This window comes from Symphalangus syndactylus, chromosome 20 (assembly GCF_028878055.3).
Source record: "Symphalangus syndactylus isolate Jambi chromosome 20, NHGRI_mSymSyn1-v2.1_pri, whole genome shotgun sequence".
NCBI classification, from domain to species: domain Eukaryota; kingdom Metazoa; phylum Chordata; class Mammalia; order Primates; family Hylobatidae; genus Symphalangus; species Symphalangus syndactylus.
The window spans coordinates 57,513,555-57,535,645 of record NC_072442.2 but is presented as its reverse complement, the minus strand read 5'-3'; the positions used below and the strand labels follow the sequence as shown (position 1 = coordinate 57,535,645).

At 48.2% G+C, this 22,091-nt stretch overlaps 2 protein-coding genes across 2 annotated transcripts in view; one reads left to right on the top strand and one right to left on the bottom strand.

Moving 5' to 3' along the window:
- ADPRM (ADP-ribose/CDP-alcohol diphosphatase, manganese dependent) overlaps positions 1-19,410 on the top strand; it is a 144,783-nt gene extending 125,373 nt beyond the window's left edge. The window contains exon 5 of the mRNA XM_063628334.1: positions 18,940-19,410. The gene's annotated coding sequence lies outside the window, so the exon portion shown is untranslated. The remainder of the gene's footprint in view (positions 1-18,939) is intronic.
- Positions 840-5,480, bottom strand: PIRT (phosphoinositide interacting regulator of transient receptor potential channels). The gene has a single exon (XM_055258338.2). The coding sequence runs from the start codon at positions 4,806-4,808 to the stop codon at positions 4,395-4,397; it is 414 nt and encodes a 137-aa protein (XP_055114313.1). The 5' UTR covers positions 4,809-5,480; the 3' UTR covers positions 840-4,394.
- Positions 19,411-22,091: the final 2,681 nt, after the last annotated feature.

Below are 22,091 nucleotides of genomic sequence, written 5' to 3'. Positions count from 1 at the left end.
GCATGGTATTGGATCTTGATTGCCCCTTTGCTTCTAGGCACTCCCTGTGGGAGGTGGTCTTAGCCTTCTGAGGGGTTATGAACTTGGCCTATAATGTGATGCAATGTGAACACATAGCCTGTGTCAGCAGGTCCTGAATCCTCCTGCTGCTCAGTAAGTAAGCCTGGCCCCTGGAACAAAGGCTGTGTGTGCCAAGGCCACCTTGCTTTGACAACGTGGTGATTGGAGCCCCCGTTCCTGCCCCTGACCATGTCCATAGAATCGGACCTCATGCTTATGGCCGGCAGCTCAGGGTATGAGAGCACATGAGCTCTGGAGGCAGCCGTGGGCTTACGCCTCTGATCCGGTGCTTATAGGCTGAGACTTGGAGCCTGTAATTTACTTCTCTAAGCCCCATTTACTTATCTGGAAAAGGTGCTACAAAGGTTTGAATACAGGGGAGAAAAAGAACAAACTAAACTGTGTGAAAGCCCCCAGCATGGGGCACAGAGGAGGTGCTCAGAATGCGGGCTTCCTCCTGGCTGGTGGCTCCTTTTGTCCTCCCTTCTGGGCTCCTGGCCAGGAATTTGACCCCTGTCCTGGGCCCCTGCCTGGTGTGCCCTCTCAGCCTGTCTGGTGACCTCAGCTCCCTTTCCGCTGTCCGCACCTTGTTGATGCTGGTGCCTTCTGCTGCTCCTCAGAGGCCTTTAGAGAGCTGTGTGGAGGTGGAGTGTACGCCTCCTTGCCAATCACCTCTGATCACCCCTCCTTCTTCTGTCCTCCCCTCCCCAACCCCACCCTCCAAACCCCCATGGCACAGGGTTGTTGCCACCCAGCAGCATCCCCAGGTACACCCCCTGGGAAGTTTCCTTGCCCACATTTAATATCAGACATGTTTGGAGCTCTGGGTTTTGGTTTTCCAGTGCCCTCTGATCTTCAAGTGCAGGAGATAGTGAGGAGATGGGTATGAGGGTCAAGAAGGGTGGGGGGTCATGACTCTGGCAATGTTGCAGGAATTGAAGGAGGAATAGAATATCCTTTGCTTTACCCAGACACACCACCAGTTGCTTTCTTTTTTCCTTTATGGATTGAGCCAGCTATTGCAAGCAGAAAGTCAAGGCCGTAGTGAGTTTGGTGGGAAGCCAAGTGTAAGAGAGTCAGGATTAAAAGGCTAGAGGGGCAGAGGAGGCCAGCACAGGAGACGAGGAGAAGAGGCATAGAAGAAAGGAGCTGGGGAGCTGAACTGCACCTGCTCCTTGTCCCTGCTCTTGTCAGTTACTGGGGACATTGATAGGCTGACCCTGGAGCAGCTGCCTGCCTTGCCCCGGAACACTGATTCATTCTTTATGGTTCTTTCTTGATATCTCTGTTTTTGGTCTCAGTACTTGGCTTGTGGGGATGGAAAGAGTTGGAAGCTGCTGGTCTCTGCCCTGTCAGCATCTCAGAGTAGGGTCATCAGCTCCTACAAGATGCCTGAGCAACCATGCACAAAATCCATCCTGTCCATTTTCTGCCAGGCAGCAATCTGGGGAGAAGGATGTGTGGCAATGGAGGGTGGGGTGCATTTTAGAGGAATTAATTGGTGGACATAGTCTTGAAATTCCTGAAGAGAAGAATGAAAACACAGCAGACCCTGTTACATAGAATACAATTCAACATTACATTGATTCCTTTAGGCTTCGGGTTAGATCAAACTCTCCCAAACAGAATAGCCATGGGGAGCATGATACAATCTAGTGAGCCTAAAACATGGAAGCTTGTTCTGTCCTTTGACTCACTGATATGAAAAGAGTCATTGCAGGTGATGCTTTGTTGCAGAAATGTGGAGTCTGACCTGGGCTGCGTTTCCAGATCAGGTGCATCCATACCTCAGCCTTCCATGGGGCAACAGGCATTGGCAAACAATGTCCTGCCTCAGTGTGACCCTGGAACGTTTCCAGCCCACACTCATGTGGAGGATCCCAGTGGGGATGACGATGTTTGGGGATATTTCCTCATGTTCTCTCTACTGAGAAACTAGCTTGAGTGGGCAGGGAATGGAGGCAGGTACTGCTAGAGTCTGCAAAGTGAGTCCAGAACCTGGACTTCTAGAGTTGTGATTATCCCTAAACTTCCTTCCACTAAGACATCCATGATAGCAAAATCCAAATGGGCCCTCCTCATATAGCTGTGCCCAGGCTACAAGCTCCTGAGCAGAGGAAATGAGGCACCTGGAGTGTGGGTTTCCAGGGAGTGATCTGGAGCCCATCCCATTTGCTCCCATTTAAGAATGCAATGAGGAATGCAAGAGTGATATTATAGGGCCAGTCTCAAATCTGCATTCATGCCAGAAGAAGGGAAATGATCTGCAAGGTTTGTCACTGAGGCACTAAAACTACAGTTAATGACATAGCACTTGCAACACTCCCAAGATTGGTCCTGACTGCCTGTGTGCAGGGCTAGAGGTGAGCTAGAGACATGGCCACACTGGCATGGGTCTGTATGAAGGCTATGGCCATCCTGGGTGAGCCTCAACGGCCATGAGTTCCCCAAACTCTGACTCCGTAGGTGGGTCAGGTAAGGGGTGGTTCCCATGACACAAGTGCTTGCCTCCATGGATTTTCTCACAATGCAGAGGGAACAACGATGGATTCTGGCTCTGCATATGGAATTGCCATGGAGGATGGGGATATCTGGAGGGCCATGTGACTGGGGAGGCCACAAGGCTGAGGAGTGAAGAGAATTAGCTCAAGACAAGGGTGATTCTGGTGCAGGATGCTGTCCTCTCACACCTCATTACCAAATGCTCTCCAGGGGTCTTTGGCTTGGCCTAGGGCAGCGTGACTGGCTCCCTCAGAGGTACCGCTTCTGTTCTTTCACTTATGGGCCTCTTGGTTGCCACAGGGAGTTACAGAAGCACTTACCTCTCAGGGACTCTCTGCTCACCAGGCCCTCTGGAAACCCACTTCCCGTCTCTACCATAGACTCCGGGAGGCCCTCAATGTGCCTCCAGGAGAAGCTGCACTAGGCACTTGGCGAAGAGGTGGGAAGCCGGGCAAGAGAGGGATGAAGTAAAAACATCTGGAAGGTCAGACAAGTGGCCGTGCAGTTTCCTAATTCCATCATGCTTCTCCTTCCCCAAGCTGCTCCTGCACATGCATAGCAGCTCCTGCTGCTTCCAATGCCCTTCTTTCCCCTCTTTGGTAACTCTTATCTTTCCTTTTGTTTTTGGGTTGGAGGACATGGCCTCCAGGAATTTCTCTGTCCTCTCTCAAGTCTAGGGTAGACACTGCCTGTGTTCCCACATCCACCCGCATTTCGCCAGTTGGCTTGGCTTCCTCTCTCACCTTGGGAAGCAAGAAGGCAGCAGGGACTGTGTCTTGCCCCCAACCGGGGCTTATCCCAGAGCAGGACACTCAATAAATGCTCAATGAATGTTGGCTTTTTTGGTGGGTGGGGGCAGGGATAATAGAAGTTGGAATTTTCTAACGTGAATTCCATCTCTAGAAACCTACAGATCATTCAGATATGGAACTTGATTCTGTCAATTTTGGTCTTGATGGACGTGAAGGGGAAAACAGTCTTACAGGATCCCTCTGTATCTTTCCATTTTGTTGTTCTAGATGCAGAGATAGAGGCAGGGGTAGGAAAGAAATTAGGACAACATGCATTTGTCCTTGGCTAATGGCCAAGTTCAGAGAAGTGGTCAATGAGAAGGAGTTATAAGGCCAAGCGGAAACCATGACATCCCCTAGCCTACCCCACTGCCTCTAATGTAAATATTATATAATTAGGAACTAAACTTCTTCAGCTGACTAACCCCTAGAGTCATGTCGTCATGTCCAGGGGCGTGTGCCATCTTGGAGAGTGTTTTTCCCAGGCCTCCCTTCATTGTTCAGTCTTTGGAATGTTTGATACTTGTGATCTTGAAAGTCTGCTAAGGGAGCTGGGGCTGTCAAACCCAATGGGTCAGAGCTCAGCCATCCCTCCCTCCTCTGTAAAGGACCTCCATGGGTCAGTTTTGGTTCCAGAAGGATGCAAATGAAGAATCCAGCTCTGGCACTCAGATATGTAACCATGAGTTTCTCCCTTGGGCATAGCCCACCCTTGAAGAATTTCCCAGCATGCATTGCACTTGGCAGAGAGTGTTGGATGAATGATGCCTGGATGCAGGGGCAGGGGGTTAGAGTGACGAAAGGGAAGGCCACAGCCAGGATCCAAGGAAGCATCAGTCAGAATAGAGATCAAGTGGATACATCTGACAACATTCCCGGCTACATGGAGGGTGGAGCCCTGAGCTCTATCTTCCCCACAGGGTCAAGAAGAGCATTTTCCTGGATCAGTTTTATGGCACCCCACAGAGGAGATGGGGATGTCGGATGTTGGTCATCAGATCTTTTCCCAGTCAAGGTGGCACAGAGATGCGGAAACCACCATCAGCGAGTCAGGAAGAAGGACTTGAGGCTGCGTAAGAAATTCGACTTCTGTCTGTGCTTCTGTTTCTTTTTGATGATGGGCACCCACACCAGCCCACACACCAGCATCATGAGTCCCAGGGACAGGAAGCCGGGCCCTACCATTTTGAGGATGGAGAGGCTCTTCCCACTCAGCTCCAAGGTGTAGGCCAAGCAGGTGATGACCACGCCAAAAAGCAGGATGGCACCGCCCACCGACATGGTAACGATGGGCTTGCGGTAGATTTCCCAGTTACTCCTGGGGGTGGTGGTCCAGACAGACTCACTCCTGGAGCTGATGCACAGGGAGCTGGCAGTCTGGCTGGGCAGCAGGTCCTTGGCTTCTGGAGACTTCTCATCGACCTCCGGAACCTTGGGGAGAGTCTCCATCGTCATGGTTGCTCAGGACTGGGCGCCTAGGACCAGCAATAGTTGGAAACAAGAGTGGAGCCAAAGGAATCCTCACACACCCTTCCTGTACTCAGCATCCATCTCTAATCCCGCTCTCAGTGGAGGGTGAACAAGGTCTTTGTGCTGAAGCCAAAAAAGAAAATGAAATGAAATTCACATAAATAAGAAAACACCCAAGCTGATATAATTTTTTTTCTTGTGAGAGATAAATATTATAACATTTTATTCAATAGCTTTTAATATTTAAAACAAGGAACAGTGATGCCATTTTAGAAACAAACAAAAGCTATAGTTTTTTTTTCTTTTTTTCTTTTTGTTTTTTTGTTTTTTTTTTTTTTTGAGACGGAGTCTCCCTCTGTCACCCAGGCTGGAGTGCAGTGGCCGTGACCTCAGCTCACTGCAACCTCTACCTCCCGGATTCAAGTGATTCTCCTGCCTCAGCCTCCTGAGTAGCTGGGATTACAGGCACTCACCATGAAGCCCAGCTAATTTTTGTATATTTAGTAGAGACGGTTTTCACCATGTTGGCCAGGCTGGTCTCGAACTCCTGACCTCAAGTGATCTGCCTGCCTCAGCCTCCCAAAGTGCTGGGATTACAGGCTTGAGCCACCGCACCTGGCCAGCTATAGTTTGTTGAACGGCATTTTATTTTCAGACCCAACCACTTTCTAGCTGTCTGATCTTGATGGAATTACTCAACCTCTCTTTGTTTCAGTTTTCTTATCTATAAGATCAGGATAATATTACTTCTTTCATAGAATTTTCAAAATGGTGTGAGTTAAGGGATGTAATGCATTGAAATAATGCCTAGCATATGGCAAGTACTCCATAAATAATATCATTTGTCTATTAGAAGAGTGATGCTTTATAGATAAATTCTGCATGTGTGTCCTGTGCCAGACACTGCATCAAACACTTCCTTTATTAAATTGAAACCTCCCAATAAACCTGTGAATTAGGCATTAGTCCTGTTTTACAGATGAGATAGTGAAGCTTCAGAGAGGTGAAGCAACTTCTTGAAGATCACACGACAAGGAAATGCCCGAGCTCAGATTTGAACTCCATCACTCCTACCAGGCTATGCACAGTCTGGAGAAGACCGCTTCATGCAGCCTGGGCTTTCATGTGCTCTGTCAGCAGAGGACAGTGATGTCTTAGGTTCATGCAACTTTTTTTTTTTTTTTTTTTTGAGATGGAGTTTCACTCTTATTGCCCAGGCTGGGGTGCAATGGCGTGATCTCAGCTCACAGCAACCTCTGCCTCCCGGGTTCAAGCAATCCTCCTACCTCAGCCTCCTGAGTAGCTGGGATTACAGGCATACGCCACCATGCCCAGCTAATTTTATATTTTTAGTAGAGATGGGGTTTCTCCATATTGGTCAGGCTGGTCTCGAACTCCCGACCTCAGGTGATCTACCCGCCTTGGCCTCCCAAAGTGCTGGGATTACAGGCATGAACCACTGCACCTGGCCCCCACAGTGCAACCTTCTAAGATCTAAATGTCACCCTTCCCCACCCTCCATGTTAATTACATCAAGGCCAATTTCCAGCTTCCTATTCTCAGACCTGGAAAGGTATGGAGTCTCACTCAATTGCCCACCCCAGGGTCTCATCGAGAGCCCATATGCATAGCTCTCAGCCACTGGGGCTCCCTCATTGCTGACCCCAACTCAGGGGAGGTAGATGGTCACCCGTGTGGAGCAATTTCAGGGCTGGGCTGCAGAGAAGCACTGCTTGTCTGCCAAATACTTCACCAGACCAATGCTTTCTCAAATTCTTTTAATGTCCGATTAAAGCATTTCTTTCTTTTCTTTTCTTTCTTTCTTTTTCTTTTCTTTTCTTTTTTTTTTTTTTTTTTTGGAGTGGAGTTTTGCTCTTGTTGCCCAGGCTGGAGTGCAGTGGTGCGATCTTGGCTCACTGCAACTTCTGCCTCCCAGGTTCAAGTGATTCTCCTGCCTCAGCCTGCTAAGTAGCTGGAATTACAGGTGCCTACCACCATGCCCAGCTAATTTTTGTATTTTTAGTAGAGACAGGGTTTCACCATGTTGGTCAGGCTGGCCTTGAACTCCTGACCTCAGGTGATCCACCCTCCTTAGCCTCCCAAAGTGCTGGGATTACAGGTGTGAGCCACCACACCCAGCCTAGATTAAAGCCTTTCATTTCATAATCAGAAATGTGAGTTCAAGGCAAAGGTCTATATATTTACAACAAGATAATAAGATGTAAATGACTGACATTAGATACTTTCCTGAGGATAGGTTCTGTTTGAGAGAGCCCAGGTTCCCTGCCTGGAGGTTTCACAAAGTTACTGCCCTGATTCATCTTTCAGATGTCTCCAAGGTGTCTGTACAGTTCTTTGTACCCTGGAGATTTTATACATCTTTAATTGAATAAGTAAATGAACAACTCTCTCTCCCTTCTTTCCCTTCCTCTTCCTTCCACTGGTTGCTATGGACAAACACAGGACCTGCTCCACTTATATAGAAACCACTTACACACTTATTTATCTTCTAGCAGGAGCCTGGTGCCTCCCCTGCAGTAAGCTCAGGCGGCTGCTGCTCTCTGGGACACAGCCCATGGGCTCTCTCCTCCTGTACCCCGAGTCCTCAAGCTCTCTGGCTGTTCTCCGAGGGTCCCCTGCCTGCTTGGGATGACTTTCCTTAAGCAGCTCTCTGAGGCTTCTGCTGTTTCTGCCTCTTCAGATGAAGAGAGAGACCTTGGCCTCTGGACCTTGGCTTCTACCCTCTTTCCTGGCCAAGAATCCTGCGATTCCTCCTCTGGCTTCTTCTTCTGTTTCCTGTTGGGCTACTCACACCCCACTCACGTCAGCATTTACAAATATTTCTATTTGTGAGTGGGATGTGAGAGATTTCTTTTCATAGCAAAAAGTTGTATTGGGGAAAGTGGGCTATTCATCCCGGTCACTGTGAAACCACCCTCCCCAGCTTAAATAGGGTGCCTGCTAGGGAGGCTAGAATTAGACTCAGATATGGGATGGGGTGCACTTTGGGAAACCATGTTACCTGGGATAAAGGAGGTGGTGTCCGGAGCTGATGGCTCCCAAGCCCTGACACATGTTACATTTATCTGCAACCTGCCCCTTCCTCTTGACCAAGGCACTTCCACACAGAGAGGAGTTCTTTACTGAATGCGTTCTTCAATCCTTCTGACGACGTCAATTTCAGCTGAGTCCCTCCAACCTGTTCATTCCATCCCTCACTGCTCAGGCCTGAACTTTTCTGAACTAGTGTCCTCCCTAACCCCAAGATAATGATTCCATTCCCTAGAACAAGCAGTTACAGATCCCTCCCCTTTAACAGGGGGAAATAGGAGTCGTAACCAAGGCCTTCAGAATTTGGCCTTGGTAATGTTACAGTTTGGATCTGTGCTTCCTAAGACTCTGAAAATATTACAAGGTGCTTTTGTAACTGTAGGCACCCAGTGCGTGCTTCCCTTTGGAGCCTGTGGTATATTTGCATAAGCAAAGTAGCCATTTAAAAAGTGATTTTTTCTTCCCCCTGTGGGCTGGGGGGTAGGGATGGGTTCACAAAGCTATTGGGAGACCTTGTGCTGGTTATTGCAATCTGGTCTCATATAAGGATGTTTGATCATCTTCAGCAGAATTTCTTTTTCTCAGTAGTCATTTCCATCCCTTTTCAGTGAAGACATGGGGCGACATGATTGCTGTTTCCCGAGGTTGGAAAGGTTGTGATGAAGGAATTAAAATGCAGTGATTCTCAGTGGTGCCAGAGAAGATAGCTGGGGATGGGCAGGGAAGGGCCTGCTCCTGGGAGCTGCCATCTAGGAGTGAGGCGGTTCAGGAACAGGATGTGTTCAACTGGAGGCTAGGGCCACTGCAGGGACATTAGACTGTAGATTCTGAGAGAGGAAAATGGGCCTTGCTGGAAGTAACTAAGACCTTCTTTCTGGCTCTGCAACGTGGTCACTAGTTTAGTCTCATTTTCTAGGGGCAGAGACTGAGGCCCAGTGGGGTTTAGGAGCTTGGCAAACTCTACCAGCCACCGCATCAGGCCAAGGTCTTCAGCCTCAGAGCTCCTTGCACTGCACCGCAGCTAGTCTGGATGGGTCCCGAAGGTTCCTCAACTACAAGAATCTTGAGATTTTCACTTTGGGGCTTCATCCTGTAGTAAAATAATCTCTCAATGAATACAGAATGACTTAGATTCATAATCCCCTAGCATTGACCCACTGCACGATGTGAGAAAGAAGAATCCTGTTGTAAGTTTTTCATAATGTTACATTTATTCAGTTTGAAGGACTATTTTTTATTCTGAAGTCAGAATGTAATGGAGTGGAGTCCTTCCTTGGCATTAGAATAGTCTTCATTTTATGAAATGATTTTGATGGAAAAGGATCATTGGTTTTGTTAGTAACTGCTCAGAAAAAAATTGGCCACTATGTAGACGTCTATCTGTCTGTCTGTCTATCTATCTATCTATCTATCTATCTATCTATCTATCTATTTATCTATCTATCTATCTGCAATGGTCTATGAAATCCCAAAGAAAAGCAATTATTCATTTGTCGGGAGGGAGGATGTGTCTTTGGGAGAGTGAATGGGCAGGAAGGCACTTCTAGGCAATGACTGAAAGAGAAGCAGTTCTCTTCCCCTGAGCAGAGGGAATGCCTACCCTCCTCTCCCTCCCACCCTACTCTCTGTAACTGTGACCAGGCAAAAGGCCAGGAGCATCTATAAACAGAAGCAGGCAGGCAGGGCGGGGCTGTGAGTGGAACCCTGTACTGGGAAGAATTAAGCCTACTTATTCACAGTTCCAGCAAGTCACTAAACTTACTTGCAGAAGCTGCTTGTGATGGAAAGATCCAGGTCTTTGGCATCAGAGTGATCACGATTTGAACGCAGTTTGCCACTTGCATGCTGTAGGAACTTGGTCAGGTTACTTCAGCCCCTGAGCCTTACGAGCCCCATATAAAACAGGGATAATGGAGTGTCTACCTCATAGGGTTGCGGTGGCAGTCAAATTTCAAATAACACTGCTATATTGTCTGACACATTCTACATGTTCAGGAAATGGCCTTGGTTGCCATTGCAATTATTTTCTTTCTGGGTCTCTGTTTTTCCATTTATAAAAAGAAGGAGCTTTCTTAGCTATTTCAGATAAGTCTATAGGTAATGAATCCGCTTGAAATCTGAAAATTGAGGTTTTCAGAAAATCACCAATTCATGGGCTGTAGGAGTTTTAAAATATTTTATTAAAGCCCAATAAGATTCTCTTTTTTTTTGCATACCAGGGCTTTTTAACAATGGCACTGTTGGCGTTTTGGATTGGAAAATTGATTGCTGTGGCAGACTATAGGATTGTAGGATGTTTGTATTGTAGGATGGTTAACAACATTCCTGGCTTCTACCCACTAGATGCCAATAGTACCTTTTCCTCCCCGTCCTTATCATGACAATCAAATATATCTCCAGACATTGCAAAGGTACCCTGGGGTGGGCAAGATCAACGTGGTGCAGAACCACTGCTCTGGCCAGCCTTTCCTCCTGCCTAGCTTGAAAACTGCCTCAGGATAGAGGCTGAGCTTCCTTATCTTCTACCCCATAGCACCTGGCTCACAGCCTGGCACTTGGCAGCTGCTCAGAGGACTTGGCCCAGATGCCGCAGCTCTGTGGGGGACAAGGTAACACTCAGGGGGCTGGCCCAGTGAGAACCACCCTTTTCCGCTTCAATTAAGTTACTGGTAGTTTGGTTTGTGTGATTCAGGAGATCCTTCACTCACTGTAGGGAGTTGAATTGTGGCCCCCAAAAGATATGTCTACCCAGAACCTCAGAATGTGACCTTATTTGGAATAAGGGTCATTGCAGATACAATTAAGATAAGGATCTTGAGATTAAAACATCCTGAGTTAGAGTGGGTTCTAAATCCAATGATTGGCATCCTCCTTCTAAGAGAAGGGAGAGGGGAATTTGACACACAGAAGGGAAGGCTATGTGCAGAGGAGAGATGGAAGGAATGCTTCTCCAAACCAAGGCATGCCAAGGGTTGCTCGAGGCTGGGAGAGAGGCATGGAGTGGATTCTCCCTCTGAGCCTCTGGAAAGACCCAACCCCACCAATACCTTCATTTTAGACTTCTGGCCTCTAGGAATGTGAGACATTCAATTTCTGTTGTTTCAAGTCACCAAGTCTGTGGCAATTTGTCATGGCAACCTTAAAAAATAAGTATACCATTTCCTTTAAGGTCCTGATGCCCCAGACTGGACAAGGACTGAGGCCCCAGAGAGGCTGGGCCAGTGGAGGAGCCGGGGAAGGCTGGAGTTGCAGGGCCTCCCGGACTCACCTCAGATTTGAATGTCAGCTTGCCTGCAGGGCAGCAACTGGAGAAGGGCAGATGGGTCCTCCTCCCCTGGAGGCCAGTTTGGAGCTTCAGAAGGCTGAGTTAGAGGGTGGGGACTTAATTTAGTACACAACCAGGCTGAGCAGGCTGCAGGCTGGCACCAAGAAACAGTGCCAGTCTGGGACTATACAGCAACGAGAAGCCAGACAGAAAAAGAATGCATGCGATGTGATCTCATTTCCGTAAAATTCAAATACGTGTAAAACAGTCTATGCTATGAGAGGTTAGGATAGTGGCTGCCTTTGGTGGAGGTAGTGACTGGAATGGGGACTTTTGAGGTGCTGGCAATGTTCTGATCCTTTTTTTTTTTTGAGTCGGAGTTTCGCTCTTGTTGCCCAGGCTGGAGTGCAATGGCACGATCTTGGCTCACCGCAACCTCTGCCTCCTGGGTTCAGGTGATTCTCCTGCCTCAGCCTCCCCAGTAGCTGGGATTACAGGCATGTGCCACCTTGCCCAGCTAATTTTGTATTTTTTAGTAGAGATGGGGTTTCTCTATGTTGGTCAGGCTGGTCTTGAACTCCCAATCTCACGTGATCCACCCACCTCAGCTTCCCAAAGTGCTGGGATTATAGGCGTGAGCCATCACGCCCAGCTATGTTCTGATTCCTGACCTGGCAGCTGGCTACAAGAGTGTGTACTAGTGGCATGGTACACTTGAGGTGTGACCGTTTTTGTATGTGTACAATCTATGTCAATAAAATGCTTACACAAAGAGAATTAAAAGATATAACTAAATGCAATACGTTCCTTCCTTTGGATTCTGATTAGAACAAGCCAATTGTACAAAGGCATTGGGGATAATTAGGGAAGTTTGAACATGGACTTTGATACGTCTCAGCCTCAGTGTGAACCATGATTCCTTTCCTTTTTCCATAAGCAGATTTATCCCTAGAGCTCTGTGACCTTCCATCCCCCAGACAGCACTGGTTTTCCCTAGGTAGTTGCTGACCTTTAAGGTCAAATCAGCTGCATAGACCCTTAGTGCTAAGAGGATGAGAGGGGGTCTGGAGATCCACCTGACATGCCCAGAACCCTGGAGTGATGATCCCTGCCTGTATAACTCGGGGCCTATTTCCCGGTTTAAAGAAAGAACTTATTCACCTCTTACATGGATATGTGGTAGGGACAGGGATGCCAGACAAGAAAAGGGAAGGGAAGAGGGTGGAAAAAACACAGAGGACAATTGATTTTCAACAAATGCATCAAAGCAATTCAACGTGGAAAGGAAAGTCATTTCAACAAATGGTGCTGGAACAACTGAATATTCACATGGAAAAAAGAATGAAACTTGATCCCACTTCACATCATCAACAAAAACTGGAGCTGGAGCCTGGGTCTAACCTAAATGTAAAAGGTAAAACTATAAAGATTTTTGGGGAAACCACAGGAGAGAAATCTTTGTGACCTGGGGACAGGCATAGATTGTGTAGACAAGATAGAGACAGAAAAAAAATCAATAAAATAGATATCATCAAAATTTAAAATGCCTGCTCATTAGATGACACCATGAAGGAAATGAATAGGCAAACTCTGAACTGTGAGAAAATATTTACAAAATATGTATCTGGGCTGAGCACAGTGGTTCATACCTGTAATCTAATCCTAGCACTTTGAAAGGCTGAGGCAGCAGATCACTTGAGGTCAGAAGTTCGAGACCAGCCTGGCCAACATGGTGAAACTGTCTCTGCTAAAAATAGAAAAAATTAGCTGGGCATGGTGGTGCAGGCCTATAATCCCAGCTACTCGGGAGGCTGAGGCACGAGAATCACTTGAAACTAGCAGATGTAAGTTGCAGTGAGCCGAGATCACACCACTGCACTCCAGCCTGGGCATTGGGGCAAGACTCCATCTCAAAAAAAAAAAAAAAAAAAAAAGTATCTGTCAATGCTACATATGATTAATAGACAAAGAGCCCAGTTAAAATTGGCCAAATGTTTAAATAGACTCATTACAAGATAACAAGTGAACAAGGAACCCAGGAAAAAGTGCTTGACATTGATGTTTAACAGGAAAATACAAATTAAAGCCACAACGAGACATCACCACACATGCACTACAATGGATAAAATGTGAAAATCTCACAATACGGTAGGTTGGTGTGAACATGGAACAATCCGAGCTGGTGGGAATGTAAAATTGCTTGTTTTTTACAAAGTTAAGTATACATCTACCCTTTGACCCAGCAATTCCACTTCCAAATGTTTATTTGTCCCAGAGAAATGAAAAGGCATGTCTGCAAAAAGACTTGTTTAAGAATAGTCATAAAAGCTTTATTCATAATAGCAAAAAAAAAAAAAAAAAGAAAACAGCCCAAATGTCCCTCAACAGAAGAAAGGATAAATGGTTGTATAATCACACAATAGAATGTTGCTAAGCAGTAGAAAGGAGCTAACTTCTGAAGCGCACAACAGCATGGATGAGCCGCACAGACATGCTGGATGAAAGAGATCATCTCTAAAGGAGTACCTGTATGCCATGTTTCTCAAGCCAAGTCTGTGTTTTTCTTCAAGGGATGATATCTTTCCAGAAACAAGCCAGCTAAGAACTAATTAAGGTGGCAAAGCTCAGAAAATGGTTGTGGGGCTTGAGGAGGAACCGACTGGAAGATACACAAGGAAATTTCCCAGGGTGGATGGACGTGTTCTATGCAGTGACATTGGTAGGGGTTGCATGAGGGACCCATTCGTCAATATGGTGCTGTTAGATCTGTGCATTTCTTTTTCTTTCTTTCTTTTTTTTTTTTTTTTTGAGACAGAGTTTTGCCCTGTCGCCCAGGCTGGAGAGCAATGGTGAGATCTCGGTTCACTGCAACCTCCGCCTCCCAGGTTCAAGTGATTCTTCTGCCTCAGCCTCCCGAGTAACTGGGATTACAGGCACATGCCACCAAGCCCGGCTACTTGTGTGTGTGTGTGTGTCTGTGTATTTTTAGTAGAGATGAGGTTTCAGCATGTTGGCCAGGCTGGTCGCGAACTCCTGACCTCGGGTGATCCACCCGCCTTGGCCCCCCAAAGTGCTGGGATTACAGGAGTGAGCCACCGCGCCCAGCCAGATCTGTGCATTTCAACTGTGTAAATTACTCCCCACACCAAAGAACTGTGAAAGCCTTAATAATAATAATCAGTAGGGCGAGGAGGGGAGCAGGTAGAGATAGAGCTTGACCACGAATGGAAGAATGCTGATGTGGCTGATGCCCTGTGATGGAACCTGGAGACCCAGAGCAGGCTGTGGGCAGGAGACACTGCCCCAGCAAAGGAGAGTAGAGGTACGGGCATGGAGGAGTGACCCCAGAATAGGGCAGAGACGCTAAAGGGAAATCTGTGAGGTGAGGGGTACCTGGCTCTACAGGAGAGATTGTGTAACTGACTCTCAGAAAGAGGAAATCCTGAGAGGAAGAGAAGGTATTTCTTGGAAACATTTGGAATTGGGAAGAGGTTGTGGGTGGGTGGTGGGGGGGATGGGGAGGACGGAGAGAGAGAATGAGAACAAGAATTTCACCTTGTTTCTGGAAAGATATCATCCCTTGAAGAAAAACACAGACTTGGCTGGGTGCAGTAGTGCACGCCTATAATCCCAGCACTTTGGGAGGCCGAGGCAGGTGGATCACCTGAGGTCAGGAGTTCAAGACCAGCCTGGCTAACATGGTGAAACCCAATCTCTACTAAAAATAAAAAAGTTAGCTGGGCGTGGTGGCAGGCTCCTATAAACCCAGCTACTCAGGAGGCTGAGGCAGGAGAATCACCTGAACACGGGAGGCAGAGGTTGCAGTGAGCCGAGATCATGCCACTGCACTCCAGCCTGGGCAACAAGAGCAAGACTACAACTCAAAAAAAAGAAAAAAAAAAAAAGAAAGAAAAAAGAAAGAAAGAAAAGAAAAACACAGACTTTCCGGCGCCAGGGGGCCCTGAACAGACAGAAGACTGGATTTAGTTGGCTGAACAAACATACCCAGAAGGGAGGTACCGATAGGGCTGTCTCTTAATCTCGTTAGAACTTGTCTATGCATCTGCCTTGTGTATTTGGAACTATCCCCATATTTGGAGACCTAGCCTACACCTATTTTTCAGCATCTGACTGTTGATTTTATAGTCCCCAGGCAGTTAAACAGTGAACAGTGCTCACCAAACATTGCAGCAAACACTTTTTGAGCAACGCGTGCATGCCAGACCCTTTGCTAGACAGGGAGTTAAAGACGTGAGTAAGACAATGCCCCTTTTCCCAAGAGGAGCTTGCGGTGTGCACATTTGCTTGGTCCATGGCGTCTCTGACAAATGCAATAATGAGATGTCTCAAATGAGAGGGGAGAGAACTGACTGGAAAATTCTTCGCTTTTTCTCATGCGCTTTTACTCATTCCCCCAAGATATGGTTTGGTGATGAGAATATGCATTCTGGTGAACAATGCGTGCCCCGAGGAAAGAAAAGGCCAAACCCCTTTCTCTTGAGTAGATTCCTGAGCATCTGAAATGTACAACTTAACAGAATGGTGGATGTCAGTGAAAATAAGTGAATGATTTCCCTGCAGATGACCAGATATGTGTCTGTACTTACAGGGCCAGAAGCTCTTTCTTCCCTCCCATACTCCTTGAGAGGCTGGGGCTGGGGGCTCCCCAATTTCCTACTCCCTGAAACCTATGCCTTCCTTGGCCCCTTGTGGAGGCTGGGGACTCAGTAAACACTTGTTACACGGCTAAGGAAATGGGGGAGTTATGGTAAGAGAGGAAGGAGAGGGCTTTGCATGTTGTTTGCAAAGCTGAAATTACCCTGTAATTTTTTTTTTGAGACGGAGTCTCGCTCTGTCGCCCAGGCTGGAGTGCAGTGGCACGATCTCGGCTCACTGCAACCTCTGCCTTCTGGGTTCATGCCATTCTCCTGCCTCAGCCTCCCGAGTAGCTGGGACAACAGGCACCGGCCATCACGCCTGGCTAATTTTTTCTATTTTTAGTAGAGACGGGGTTTCACCGTGTTAGCCAGGATGGTCTCAATCTCCAGACCTCATGATCCGCCTGCCTTGGCCTCCCAAAGTGCTGGGATTACAGACGTGAGCCACCGCGCCCAGACTTTTTTTTTTTTTTAACTACAGAAGGTTAGAACCTGACTAGCACTGCTTTACCAAGTCACTGGTCCTGTTCCTTCCCACCCGGTGGTTGTAAAAATCTCCCTTTGATATTACAGCCAGGTGTTAGGATGGAAGCAGCTCGCAACGCGGCATGGAGGCAGCTGTGAAGGGGCAAAGGCCAGACACACTGACCAACTCCTCCCTGCCTCCCTTCTTCGGCCTAAGTGACCACTCACCTCGCCAAGGCAGGCTTCCTTCTGTTGGCCGAAGTTCCTACAAAAATCTCCAATGTACCTCAGCTGCTTCTCCAAGGCCAAAGAAGCCATGTGGCTGGGGAGGGCAGGTGCTTTTTATACAGTAATAATAACTACCATTTATCAAATGCTTAGTGTGTGGTGGGAGCCACACTAAAGGTTTTGTCTGCATTGCCTCATTTCATCCTCCCACCCAGTCACTCCTCTGGGGAAGCTATATTCTTGCCCCACTTTGCAGATGAGGAAACTGAGGATCAGAGAGGTATAAGTGATTTGCCCAAGATGACTCACAGGTGAGGAGAGCATCTGGATTGGAATGTGAGTTTTGCAGCCTGCCTAGCTCCAGACTCTGTGTTCAAGTCTATTCTGCTCCTGTTTGGGGTGGTTTTGACGTTTATTTTCAAATTATGGGAAAAGCAAGTGGGGAGGACGCCCGAGGTGGGACATAGTGAACAGAACTGCAGCCTTGGCTGAGGAGATAGGCTAGGACTGTTGGTTAGAGCTGCCAAGGACGCCGGGGTCCCCGAGCTGGGGCCAGCAAGCAGCAAGAGGCCAGCAAGGGGCCTGTGGCACAGTGGCCTCAAAGTCACCACTGTCACTATGCCACAAATCCAGCATAAAATGCCTGGCATGTGCCACTTTCTTCACCTGGGGAGTGTCTTTTAATCCTCCGCTTTAGGAGGGTAATACTATTATCATTCCCATTTTGCAGCTAGGAACACAGGCTCAGAGCTGCCAGCCTCCAAATCTTGCTTTTTTTTTTTTTGAGATGGAGTTTTGCTCTTTTGCCCTGGCTGGAGTGAAGTGGTATGATCTTAGCTCACTGCAACCTCCACCTCCCAGGTTCAAGCTATTCTCCTGCCTCAGCCTCCTGAGTAGCTGGGATTACAGGTGCATGCCACCACGCCTGGCTAATTTTTGAATTTTTAGTAGAGACGGGGTTTTGCCATGTTGGCCAGGCTGGCCTCGAACTCCTGACCTCAGGTGATCCACCTCCCTCAGCTTCCCAAAGTGCTAGGATTACAGGCGTGAGCTACTGCGCCCGGCCAATCCTGCTCTTTTATTTATGCTTTCTCAATGAGAGGGCTCTGCCTTTTTTTCTTCTTGTTTTCTTCACCGCCTTCCTTGCATTCCACCACCCTGTACCTGTACATCTCCACCTCCGAACTCACTCCCCAGCCTTTCCCTGGTGCTGTCCCCCTTTGAACGTGATGAAATACAGTTGGTATTAATAGGGTTGTCAGATTTAGAGAATAAAACTACAAGGTGTCCAGTTACATTTCAGCCTCAGATCAACAACGGATAGGTTTTTTCATGTAAGAATGTTCCAGTATTGCATGGGACCAACGCATGCAAAAAATGTATTTGTTGTTTGACAAATTCAAATTGAACTGGGCATCTGGCAATACATCTGGCACCCCTAATATTGTAAGAGATCCCGCTGTGCCGCTGTGCTTGGGCCTGGAGTTATCTAGCCCTTCCTGCCCCTCAGGCCCCTCCATCTAGAGAGCTCTGATAGCACCTGGGCTCTCCTGGAAGTTGCAAGAGCTGAAAGCAGAGGAGAGAGGCACACATTAACTCACTGCTGGGAGGCTGGGCCCAGCGAGGGGTGTCTAGGGGAGAAGCGGGGAAGGCAGGATGGAAGTGGTGGGAATAACACCATGTATTATTCCTGTGGAAGACCCAGAGTGGTAAGAAGTGGAGGGTCCTCCTGTTTCCCTCACAGAGTCCCCATTAATGCCCCACCCAGCTCCAGCTTGCCAGTGATCATCCCCACGGTCCCTTATCTTCTCTGGTGGTGCTGTCTTCCCCTCACCAGGACATTCAGTTGGTGACTGGCCACCCCTCTGATAAGGTGAGTGGGGGCCAAGTGTCTGGGCTGATAAAATGGAAGCTAGAGGGTTTCTGAGTAAGCCACCACTCTCACCATGGCCATGGCCACCCATCTGTCACCTGCTCATAGCGCTTCTAGGAAGGGAATTTTCCCAAGGGTCACAGTCAACCTAGAGGGTGCCACTCACCTCCCTCGTCGGGCCACCCAGCTGGTGCCCAGACCCCGGCCAGTGACAGGGTAGAAAAATAGCTCAGGCGATCATGTGTGTGATCACGTCTGGCTTTACCCAGATGCAGGGTCCCCAGGGCACACAGTTGCCTGACTGAGCCACATCTTTGTCCGTGTTTGCATGTGCCTGCCTTGTTCCCCCTGTCTGAGATAAAACTCCCGAGGCAGCCAGCGCACTCTACCTTGTTTTTCTGGCACCTGCCCCAGACACCTGCCACAGCTGCAGGAGGAAGACATTGGCAGCAGCTGAGCTCTGATACGGGGTGCTCAGGAGGAAGGCCGGGGTCTGAGATTCCACCCATGTACTCTGGGGTCTGGGGGTGGCCTTGCACTTTACTGTCTGGCTTTTTTGCTTCCTCTTCCACCTAGATTTGGGAAGATAGTCCCTGCCCAGCCCTTCCCACAATGGCTGCTAAGAGCGAAGCCTGGATGCTACACCCGCAGGACTGAAGCAGCCCTCTGCCCACAAATTCCCTTCTTCACGGTACACAGCAAGGGGCGGCCCCCTTCCTCTGGCCACCACTGTCTGCCAAGACCCTCAGCAGGCAGTGCCTCCAGGCTGACTTCACCCCCTCCCAGGGCATAGCCGCCTCTTCTCCGCTTGTTGTTCATGCTTGCCTTCCAACCCCAGTTTAAAGGCAACACGCTCCAAAGCAAAGTTAAAACCTGCTCCTTCCTCCAGCAAGATGGAAGGAAGGGCAGAGGGAAACGTTCCCTCCTTACTTACTGTCCTCGATGTCCCAGGGGAGGATGGGGGACCTGGGAATCACTCGGTGCTCGTGCAAGGAGGAAGCCGGCAATGAGTTTCTGCTCAAGTCCATGCCAGCCGGAGAAAGCCACCCTGACCACGTCCAGAAGTCGCTGTGTTGTGAATCCCAGCAACTGAGCAGGCTCCAGCAGGGATGGATGAGCTCACCAGGCGATGGCCTAATGGGTTAACTCTTTGCGAGCTGCTGGCACGGGTCCTCGGAATATGGCTTTCTCAGCTCTGCTCAGCCACGATTAGATGAATCTTGTGAAAAATTCATGATGCTTCTCTGCACTCCGTCTTCAAGTTTCATGGAGGCGTGCGTTCCGTTGGTGCCTGGGCAGAGCACCTTCTCCTGACCCAGGCTCAGAAATCAGAGGACCTGAAGTTTCTAGGTTGGTGGAGGTGTGTAGTGGCCATGGTGGTGGGGATGAGTTGCCAAAGAGTGGATCAGACTCTCTGGCTGACTCAGGCTACACTGGCTCTGTTCAGTGCAGGCCTTAATAATTTGATCTGGGAACTCTCTGTGTTCTGGATGTTGGAGGGAGCACATGCAGACTTAGAAAACATCCTTGGTTGCAAGATGGCAGGGACACTTCTTGGAACTTTCCAATACATGCATGGGTGGGCACCCTATGTTACAAAATGCCAGGAGCCCACAACAGGACTTACCCCCATCCCAGGCCCGACATCTCAAACAGAGGCAAAAGAGCTTGCTCCCCATCGCTCCTCCAATCATTCCTCACAATGCCCTGTTGCTTTTTATGGGATGCCTGCTGCCACAGTGATGAGAAGAGAATGATGAAAATCAGTGCAAGGAGGGTGAAAAGATTTTCTCCTCTATAAACCTTTACCAGACTGTGCTTGGGGAAGCTGGGTGTGAGCTGTTGAGTGGCCAGTTCTCAAGATGCTGATGGATACACTGAGGTCAGCAAAATTGCCTGTGATTCTGGAAGGCACGCTGGCTCCTGCCCTGGCCCACACTAACCTGGGAATGTGGGCAGCTGTTGCTCCTCAGGATAACTGGTGAGTGGGCACCCTTGCTACTGGGAACAGTAAACTGAGGGGCTTCCTCTGTGGTCTGCCGGGAGGGCTTTCCTAGGAGCCATCCAAGGAAGCTGCTGTCAAGGCAGGTATGACACTCTCCCATATTTGGCATCTTGAGTTCCTCGCCTGTGCAATGAGCAGGAGATTCTGAGCCTAGAAGGCTCTGCGGAGGTTGTTGTGTGATTCACGCCTAGAGAAGCAGAGAGCTAGGAGGATGAGCCTGTCCCCCGAGCTGCTGTGAGGGATCAGGCTGAGTACGCCCTCTGTCCTCTGCGAAGATGAGAGTCTCTGCTCAGGGTAATGGGCAGGGAGAGGCCTGCCTTCAGTGTCCAGGGGAACTTGACTTTGAAGGTTTTTGAGGATGTGAGTTGCTTTGCCTTAGGTGCCTCTGACTTTATACTCAAATCAGTTTGTAAAACCAAGTGGCATGGCTCGCAGAGGAACCCTGGAGTGAATTATTTTGCAATGCAAATAATCAAATGATTTATTTATTTATTTTTACAAAGTTCAAGCTATTCCCCCACCCTCTGCAGGGGATGGCAGTGTGGCAGAGTAATACCATCCATAAGTTAAACCCTTATTTATCACTCCCTCCATGTCAGACACTCTTCTAAGCACTTTATATATATAGCAATTCACTTATTCCCCATACAACTGAATGAGGTAGCTATGTGAGTTATATTGCTATCTCTGTATTTGGCCTTGGACGAATTACTTCTCTGGGCGTTAATTTCCTCATGTATTCATTGAGTGGGATCATTACTACATCACAGAGTTTTTATTAAGATTAAATGAGAAAATGCCCATAGCAAGTGCTTAAAAAAATATATACACAATATATATGCATATAATACACATGTGTATAAGTACATATTTAAATATAAATGTAAATTGGAGGGGCAGCAAGCATCAGAGGAGAACATGTCCAGGGTAGAAGCTGTTCTGTCTGCAGACCCCCTTCTGAGCAGGACAGATGAGGGGGTGTGAGGAGCCATCACGGTCCCTGGGCAGCTGACTCCGGTGTCCCAGGATGAAGAGGCCGCTACTGCAGCTGTGGTTTGGAAGGGGATGGGAGCAGGGATGGTCACTCCCTGGGGATGGCTCTTAGCCTCTTATCCAGAGTGCCCTAACTCCCCACCCTGTAGCTGCTCCTGCTCAGCACTGTGCCCCCTCACCTGGCCAGTCCAGTGTTGCACAAGACAGTGGTGAGGTAGGGTGACCAGCCATCCAGGCTCACTGGGTACTGATGGATTTCCTGAAATGTGGGTCTTTCAGTACTAAAACCATGAAAGTTCCAAGCAAACCAGATGAACTGGTTTCCTTAGTAAACACTTTTGGGCAGTGGCATGTCATTTGGAACTCCTGTCCCTGTGCACATGGACTGTCTCCTTCTGGAATGTTCTTTCTGTCAATCTGTATGTATGTATTTTTGAGACAAGGTCTCACTCCTGTTTCCCAGGCTGGAGTGCATTGGCGTGATCTCAGCTCACTGCAGCCTTGACTCCCAGGCACAAGTGATTCTCCCTCCTCAGCCTCCGTGCCGTTCGGCCAGGGGCTACATTTTCTGTTTGCTTCTCCCTTGTGATGCTAGGACTGGTTACTGAGCTGAAAGACTCTGAATGCCATGGTCATTTCCATCATCCCCTTCTAACTGAGTACTCCCATTTTCTTTTCTGTTTTTTTTTTTTTTTTTTTTTTTTTTTTTTTTTTTTTTTTTTGAGACAGA

Excerpts from the sequence above, each read along its gene's own strand:
- PIRT (XM_055258338.2), bottom strand. The coding sequence starts at position 4,808 with ATGACGATGGAGACTCTCCCCAAGGTTCCGGAGGTCGATGAGAAGTCT.